Source organism: Seriola lalandi, unplaced genomic scaffold (genome assembly GCF_002814215.2).
Source record: "Seriola lalandi dorsalis isolate HSWRI2012SDOR001 ecotype SW California unplaced genomic scaffold, Sedor1 jcf7180002054964, whole genome shotgun sequence".
NCBI lineage: Eukaryota > Metazoa > Chordata > Actinopteri > Carangiformes > Carangidae > Seriola > Seriola lalandi.
In genome coordinates this window covers 115,947-124,800 of record NW_019525515.1, presented here as the reverse complement: position 1 = coordinate 124,800, position 8,854 = coordinate 115,947, and the positions used below count along the sequence as shown (strand labels likewise).

Sequence of the window (8,854 nt, the reverse complement as noted above, 5' to 3'; positions counted from 1 at the left end):
TGTTGTTGTGTTGTTGTTGTTGAGTTGTTGTTATGTTGTTGTGTTGTTGTTGTTGTGTTGTTGTGTTATGTTGTTGTGTTGTGTTTTTGTGTTGTGTTGTGTTGTGTTGTTGTGTTGTTGTTGTGTTGTTGTTGTTGAGTTGTTGTTATGTTGTTGTGTTGTTGTTGTTGTGTTGTTGTGTTATGTTGTTGTGTTGTGTTTTTGTGTTGTGTTGTTGTGTTGTTGTGTTGTTGTTGTGTTGTTGTTGTGTTGTTGTTGTGTTGTGTTGTTGTTATGTTGTTGTGTTGTGTTGTGTTGTTGTTGTGTTATGTTGTTGTGTTGTGTTTTTGTGTTGTGTTGTGTTGTGTTGTTGTGTTGTTGTTGTGTTGTTGTTGTTGTGTATTGTGTGTTGGTGTGTTACCTCTGTCTTTCTGCAGCTCTCCCTTCAGCCTCCTCAGACTGTCTGTCTCCCTCTGCAGGCTGAGCAAAGAATCACTGAAACCTGCGGCCAGCTTCAACACACCTGAGTGAGTGTCAGACAGCACCTGCACAGGTGAGACAGCTCTCATTAAACTCATTCAGCCAGTTTATTCACAGAGATTTTACTATGATGACACAGAGCCGATCAGAAGCTCCTCCTGTTTCTCTAAACTAAATCTACTCTAACACACTGACTGACGTAGTCTCTCAGACCGTGTACAGTCAGACCAACTGTAGCTTCCTCGTTGCTTGCAGTTAATGGCTACCGGGGTCACGTACCACCTGAGCTCACCTGTATGATGCGGCTCTGCTCGCTCTGCAGGCCGTCCAGTCGTTGGTCCAGAACAACTTGACCTCTTTTCAAAAAATCAGCTTCCAGCCTCAGGTTGTGGGCATGGCCTGATAACACCTTCAGCTCCTCAGCCAGCTTCTGGACCAATCCCATCTCTTGCCAGTCTTCTGTGTTGTGATTGGTCAGCGCTCGCAGCAGAGAGCTTTGCAGTGCCTCCCACCGCAGGAAGTTCTCGCTGTAGTCTGGACAGTTCGGATCCAGGAAGATGCTGATTGGTTCTCCAGCTGTGACACGGGACACCGTCACCAGGGCGCCAGACTCTTTGGGGTTGGTCGAGATCACAGGTGAGGAGGAGGAGACTCCGCCCCTGTCACCACATACAGACAGACAGACAGACAGACAGACAGGTGAGACAGACAGACAGGAAGGCAGACAGACAGATAGACAGACAGACAGACAAACAGGTTACAGACAAAGAGACAGATAGACAGACAGACAGACAGACAGACAGGTGTGTTTACCTGCTGATGAAGGGCAGAGGATACTGGTTCAGGTACAGGATGGTGACTGTTGCCGTGACGATGGCTGCTATGACGATCAACATGACGACGGACCACAACAGGAAACTGCAGCATCTCTGAACACACAGACACACACACACACACACACACACACACACACACACACACACCTGAGGTCACATGGTCCTTCACCTAGTATGAAGTATCATTTCTTTAGTTTTATTAATGTTAAAATGTGTGTATGTGAGGAATCTGTTACTGCAGCTTGTCATTCTGTATAGGGGTTGGGGGTGGGGGTCAACTACCCTCAATGAGTACTGTCTGTATGGGGGGGTCACAGTCTGTATCAGTTCTATCAGTCTAACAGGTCATGCTGAAGAACATAAAGGTTCCTGCTCCTCCACTGACTGAACTCTTTATTATGTTCTTTACAGGCAAATGAAAACAGGCAGAGATGTGAATGGTTCAATTCAGCCCCGAGTCTGTCTGCAGGCTCAACACTGCCTCAACATCCTCCACCAATCAGAGTGCTGGACAGCAGTCTGTTGTCCAGGCTGAGTGGGGGTGGGGTATGTTGACAGTATGTTCCCTCAGTATAAATCACATGTTCCTCCATATTTAATCTGTAGATGTTGGTGGAGGCGACAGCTGCTGCAGATTAGAGACACTTTGATCTGAGTTTAACTCAAGATTAGGAGGAATTAACTCTGTAGGTCTGTTTCTGTCTGTTCCTGTCAATCTTCCTGTTTATGTTAATGTCTCTCTGTGTAATTCTTCTCTCTCTCTCATGTTTGCCTCTGTTTCTGATTTGTTTTGTTAAAATTATAAAAAAAAGTTTATTATTTCTGTTGACTTTTGTGTTTCAGGTTCAGCAGCTTTAGCAAGGACTTTATACATCCTACAGGTAAACAGACACCTGTGTTTGATAAACTGACTGCATTAATTTTACTCTCCATACATTTCATTTTGATTAACGATGATGATTAACTCTAAATGAAGCCAAAGGCTTTGAACCTGGGCTGGTGTCATGTGATCAAAAGCGCCGGAGGATTTATTAAATGGACCTCAGTGTGAGATTGTGGTTCAGCTGCTGTAAGTAACAATGATAGACAGGAAACACACTTTGAGCTCACATTATGAATCAAATATGAAAAAATCCAGACATTTAAATCAAGAGACCAGCGGTTCTGAAGTGTGTGTTCCAGTCCTGATTGTGGACCTTAAACCAGACCAGTACACAGCAGCTCTGAGCTGACTGTGGCTAATGTTAATGTTAACCCTGTCCTATTAAACAATATTTCTCTAGACCTCAGTCCAGATGGTCCAATCAGAATCTATGACTGAACCCATGGCTTCCGAGTGGGCATGGTCTTTGTAGCAACCCCTGTCAGGTGTTACCTTGTGTTTCTTTGGTTGTTTGCTGTCGAGCTCTGAGCTGCTGTTGTTCATGATGGTCCACTGGTCATTCAGCATCATCCTGAAAACACACAGTCTGAGTTAATGTTAGAACCTCCTGAATGAACATCTAAAACCTACAAAGAACTTGTGAACCTTCTCAAGAACCCATATAACCTTTCTTAAGTCCTGCATAAAGACATAGAACCTGTACAATGACCCACAGGAACCGTCTTGTGGACATCTAGAACTTCCTCACTGACCTAACCTTCTGAGAATCTATACAGATCTATACTGGTAGAACCTCCTGAGTGACATTTTGAACCTCTTTGTGGTTCTTGACCCTTCTTAAAGACCACTAGAACCTCCATTATCCATAAAACCTCCTCAGTGACCTCATCAACTTCCTCATTGAATCCTTGAACCTCCTAATCAACTCTAAAACCTCTGTACTTTGATGTCAAGAAGCCCCTTAATGGACTCTAGAACCCTCCCCAGACTCTCTAGAAACCTGCTGAAAGAACCTTCAATGACCTGACCCCCTTTAATCTCCTCAAGGACCACCACAACATTCACAGTGACTTCCAGAACCTTCTTAAAAACTTCTACAAACCCTCCGAAAAAAACTCTCATTCACATTGAGTCACTGAGAGTATTAGTCCCTGAGAGTATCAGTGACTCTCTAGAACCTCATCTAAAACTATCCTAAAGGACCTACACTCCTTAAGAACCTTATAAAAGACACTGAACCGTCTCAATGATCCCTTGAATCTTGATAAGCTCACGAGGGACCTCCAAAACCTTATGGAGGTTTTCTACAGCTCCTCGTGGCTTCTAGAACTTTCTCTACAACCTTTCTATAGACCCTTCAGCCTCTTGAGGTTCTGAGTCTTTTAATCATGAGAAACTATGACTGAAACTAGAAATTACTACCTTCTCGTAGATCTCAACAAACTCTCTAAAACCTCCTCAAGAACATCTACAACTTATACGAGAACCCACCAAACCTCCTCAAGGACTTCTGAAACATTCTCAGTGAACTCTCTAAATAATTTTAGTGCCTCCTCAATGACTCCTTGAATCTGAGCATGGACCATTTGAACCTCTGAGACCTAGTCAGGGACCTTAGAGAACCTCCCCGTAGAGAACTATAGAACCTTCACAGTGGCTCTTTCAGCCTCCTGTAGATCTGAGCGTCTTCATGAAATCCCCTTCAGACCTGAAGCAGAGACCTGATGGTATAAACCCGGTCAGGGTAAACCTGAGCAGCTGGTCTGCGGTTCTCTGATGTTCTCAGTGTCTGTTTCTGTCAGCGTCACTTTAATCTGACTGAGATTAAACACCAAGAGTGACTTTAAACACCTCAGTGTCACGGGAATATCTCACATCTACACAATGTCAGGGTCACGCAGAACCAGTCTGATAACCTCATAAGGTCTTTCTTTGTCACTGAATAAACATTGATGTGTTTGATATGATTCTTGTTTGTCTTGCTGTCTGTTCGTGACCTTTGACCTTGTGACCTCGTTAACAGGATGAAGTTCAAACAGCAGAACAAACACAAACAGATCAGAGATCAGATTTCTTCTTATTCTGAAGCATGGAGAACATTTATAAGATAAAGACATTTTCAAATAAACAATCACATGAATAAAAAGCATGGCATGTATAATTATTATCTGTTAAATTATTGTTTGTTTACATATTTCATTAAATGAATTTGTGTCATCATGTATTCTCTCTGTATTTAACATGATTCTTCTTATCTGATCTGCTTCTCTGCAGGATTAAACTATATCATCTGAAGGAGCCATGTGTCTCTTGTTTACTGCTGAACCTTCATAAAACTGTTAAAAACGGAAGGATGTTGATGTTTGACTTTAGAAACTGAGGTCAGTTTAGTAGCTGTTCCTGAGCTTTCAAACACACATCAGATGATCAAATTGTTTTTGGCACTAACGATTTTAAGGTGAAAAAAATTATTTTCTCTCAGTCTGATCTAGAGAAAGTCAGTCATGTTTTTATTTAGCTAATAATTGAGATTTCACACCAAGATCACATCAGTCCTGTTTCAGCCTCTGTCTCTGTTCACCAGTCACATTTAAAGCTCTTCACGATCCCAGCTACATTATTGAACTGCTGCTCCCTATGAGCCAGAGAGCAGCCCTGCAGATCTGGACTACCCTGGCCAAGGACCTGAAGCTGTGGAATCAGTGACAACTACTATCCTTTTAAAGACAGACACCATTTTGTTGCCTTCATGTTTTCTCTTTCTTATTAATATTGTTAATTTTGTTATTGTCTTTATTGTTGGAATTTTTATTGAAGTGTCTGATTTTATTTGCATCAGTCCTGACATGTTTTAATCCTGGTTCAACCTGTAAAGTACTTTGTAACTTTTGAAAAGTGCAGTATAAATGAAGTTTATTGTTATGAATATCATTTATTGCTATGTTTTGTAGCTGATGCTATTTTCCCTGTTTCACCAGTGTTTCAGGTTTAAACACAAAGATCTCTCACTGCTGTCACTGATTGATCACTGGTATTAATAATCCATACATTTACCTGGCTGTCTTCAGGCTTCAGATGAAAACAAACCTCTGATTATGATAAAGAAAAATCCCAAATGAAATTTTAAGTTCAAAGCTTCATGACGAGTCCAGATCCTCTGAGAGAGTAACCATCTGCAGCAGGCAAGAGACACCGACTCCCACTGAGACACAGAGAGAGAGTCAGGGTGATAATCTGATCAGATTTAGTCACAGTCTGTCACACTGAGCACAGAGCAACACAACATGTTCATCACCACACTAATGGTTCAGATGTCCAGATGTCTAGAGGTTCAGGAGTTCAGATGATCAGAAGTCCAGATGTCCAGATGTTCAGATGTCCAGAGGTTCAGATGATCAGAGGTCCAGAGGTTCAGAGGTCCAGAGGTTCAGATGATCAGAGGTCCAGATGTCCAGATGTTCAGATGTCCAGATGTTCAGATGATCAGAGGTCCAGATGTCCAGAGGTTCAGATGTTCAGATGTCCAGAGGTTCAGATGATCAGAGGTCCAGAGGTTCAGAGGTCCAGAGGTTCAGATGATCAGAGGTCCAGATGTCCAGATGTTCAGATGTCCAGATGTTCAGATGATCAGAGGTCCAGAGGTTCAGATGATCAGAGATCCAGAGGTTCAGAGGTCCAGAGGTTCAGATGATCAGAGGTCCAGATGTTCAGATGTCCAAAGGTTCAGATGATCAGAGGTCCAGAGTTTCAGATGTCCAGATGTCCAGATGTTCAGAGGTCCAGAGGTCCAGAGGTTCAGATGATCAGAGGTCCAGATGTTCAGATGATCAGAGGTCCAGATGTCCAGAGGTTCAGATGTTCAGATGTCCAGAGGTTCAGATGATCAGAGGTCCAGAGGTTCAGATGATCAGAGGTCCAGATGCCCAGAGGTTCAGATGATCAGAGATCCAGAGGTTCAGAGGTCCAGAGGTTCAGATGATCAGAGGTCCAGATGTTCAGATGTCCAAAGGTTCAGATGATCAGAGGTCCAGAGTTTCAGATGTCCAGATGTCCAGATGTCCAGAGGTTCAGATGATCAGAGATCCAGAGGTTCAGAGGTCCAGAGGTTCAGATGATCAGAGGTCCAGATGTTCAGATGTCCAAAGGTTCAGATGATCAGAGGTCCAGAGTTTCAGATGTCCAGATGTCCAGATGTTCAGAGGTCCAGAGGTCCAGAGGTTCAGATGATCAGAGGTCCAGATGTTCAGATGTCCAGAGGTTCAGATGATCAGAGGTCCAGAGATTCAGATGTCCAGATGTCCAGATGTTCAGAGGTCCAGAGGTTCAGAGGTCCAGAGTTCTCTGTATTGTTGATGTGAACAAACCAGAAACAAAAAGAGAAAAGCCTGAACCATAAATTCTCTGGTTTCTGACTGGAATTTGGTCTGTTGCCATGGAGACACTGTTCCCTCCTCCTTTCTGTTAATGACAAACACATGTGGAGCTTCTCTGTGAGTGTCTGAGCAGCAGGAAGTGACCGGAGCCAAATGAAATTCACCTCAATAACACAGGAAATAAGGCAGTGTTTTCCACAATAAAAGCCTGGTGTTGTTTTCAGCTGGTAAAACGGAGAAAATGAAATCTGTTCTGTTTTTACATCCAAGTCTGAGTGAGTGGGTTTTCTGTTCCTCTCTGTCAGAGTCATCAGCTATTATTATTATTATTGATCTGAGATGATTGATAACTTCACTAATTGATTTTATAACTGAGTCTTCCTGCTTCATAAATCACTGAACTGATGCTAGTGATGATTTTAGTGATTTACTTGTTCTGAAACAAGTTGATGCTAACAGAGGGGAAAAAAAGAAAACAAAAGAAAACAAAAGAAAAAAGAAATAAAAGAAAAAGGAGCTTTTGTTTTGATGGTCCAGAGAGGAAGCACCACACTCCTTTGTTTCAACTTGACGAGGTAAAAATCTGCGGCTGGTTTGAATTTTTTTCCTTCACAAAAAACTGAAGAAACAAAGTGAGTCAGAGACGAAAGGAGCAGAGACGGGTTAGACAGACTGGTAGTTAGAGTGGTAGTTAGGGTTAGTCAGAGTTGGACTGATGGAGGCAATGTCTCTCTGCAGCAAGAAAAGGTGAGACTGAATCTGATTCTTTTGACTGTTAACACCCCCCTCCCCTTAACTGGTTCCTGTTTGTGTCAGAGCTCTGAATTATTGATAAAACACAAATGAATCGATCACAGTTTATTGGTGATCAGTAACAAACAAACAGGAGCAGGACTGAGAGGAATCCACGCTGACATGAGTGTGTGTTAAAGTGTGTGTGTTAATCTGTTAATCCTCCTCGTTAGCTTTAATCAGTGTGACGAGCTGCAGCTTCTTGTTTCTAAATCGTGATGAGAATCAGGAAGGGGGGGGCGTCGTTCCCAGACCATGTCCTGAGGTCTCAGAGAGAGAGAGACAGGTGAGACTGTCAGTCCTATGATTGACAAGTGAACTGTTCAGGTGTATCCCACCTCTTGCCCAGTGACAACTGGGATAAACTTCAGCTCCCCTGAAAGTAATCCCCTCCGCATTCCTCCCTCGACCCTCAAGGACAAGCAAGTACAGCTGATTGAATCAGAACTTTATTTAAAACAAGAACAATCATAAACAAATCTGTTCTCTCCTGATAGGCCCTGTGATGGAGCTGTGCTCCAGCTGCACCAGGAGGCTCAGTCCCAACCCCCAGTCTGTAAAAAGAGGTGCAGGGAGGAGGGGGAGGGGCGGAAGAGGAGGAGGAGAACAGGAGGAGGCTGGAAGGAGAACAGAGATCCAGGAGAACTGCCGAGGAACAGTAGAACCCAGAACCTGAGGAAAGAATGGTGAGAACAGGAGAACTGATCAGATCAATGACTGATCGTTGATCAATAACTGATGATTCAGACTTCTATCACTCTCTCTGTAGGTTTACACAGACTGGAACCAGAACCAGGACCAAAGTCAGGACTGCATCTGAGTTTAGACCTAGATCTGGATTTGGGTCTGGAGATGAGCTCCAGTCCAGTAGACCTGAGGTCAGAGTGGCCCTGATCAAGAAGACCAGGATCCAGACTGTGGAGCCCAGAGGGTCAGAACTGGTTCAGGGTTTAATCCTCACAGACCAGACTGATCCAGAATTCATAGAGACTTGGCTGAACCGGAGGAGACCAACACAGGACCGAAGGACCAGAACCACAGGGTCCACATCTGAGGTTTGTTAAACATACAGACAGGGACTCTGATCCTGATCCTTAACCAGATACTGATCTGTCTGGTCTGCTCCAGGTCAGGTCCAGGTCTACAGCAGACCCTCAGAAGACTCAAGGTCTGGTCTCAGAGCAGTCCTCAGAGTCCAGGACCAGCAGCAGGAGCAGGTATGAGAGAGTCCTGGATCCAGAGCCCCCGACAGGAGAGAGGGGGGCACCCACAACCAGGTCCAGGTCTGTGGAGAGGAAAACTGAGATCAGGGCCAGGAGGAGGAGGAAGGTCCACCCATCTGTGTTCAGAGGGAGAGGTACAATCAATCAATCCATCCATCCATCCATCCATCCATCCATCCATCCATCCATCCATCCATCCATCCATCCATCAACTGGCCAGATAAGATTGACCAGTTATTTCCTGTTAGAATGAACCAGTTTATAACTGGTCACTGACCAATAAATCAC

At 43.8% G+C, this 8,854-nt stretch overlaps 2 protein-coding genes across 2 annotated transcripts in view; one reads left to right on the top strand and one right to left on the bottom strand.

Annotated features, from left to right (window-relative positions):
- The window catches only part of LOC111646080 (fibrinogen C domain-containing protein 1-like), an 8,922-nt gene extending 2,273 nt beyond the window's left edge, over positions 1-6,649 (bottom strand). Inside the window, exons 1-5 of the mRNA XM_087170844.1 lie at positions 5,233-6,649; positions 2,671-2,749; positions 1,273-1,388; positions 752-1,118; positions 342-524 (exon numbers count right to left, since the gene is read on the bottom strand). Coding sequence (XP_087026970.1) covers positions 342-524; positions 752-1,118; positions 1,273-1,388; positions 2,671-2,748 — 744 coding nt within the window. The 5' untranslated portion in view covers position 2,749; positions 5,233-6,649. The remainder of the gene's footprint in view (positions 1-341; positions 525-751; positions 1,119-1,272; positions 1,389-2,670; positions 2,750-5,232) is intronic.
- A 484-nt stretch (positions 6,650-7,133) lies between these two features.
- The window catches only part of LOC111646090 (regulator of G protein signaling 3-like), an 18,443-nt gene continuing 16,722 nt past the window's right edge, over positions 7,134-8,854 (top strand). Inside the window, exons 1-4 of the mRNA XM_087170845.1 lie at positions 7,134-7,298; positions 7,841-8,029; positions 8,113-8,398; positions 8,472-8,700. Of these exons, the coding sequence (XP_087026971.1) occupies positions 7,267-7,298; positions 7,841-8,029; positions 8,113-8,398; positions 8,472-8,700 (736 nt within the window). The 5' untranslated portion in view covers positions 7,134-7,266. The remainder of the gene's footprint in view (positions 7,299-7,840; positions 8,030-8,112; positions 8,399-8,471; positions 8,701-8,854) is intronic.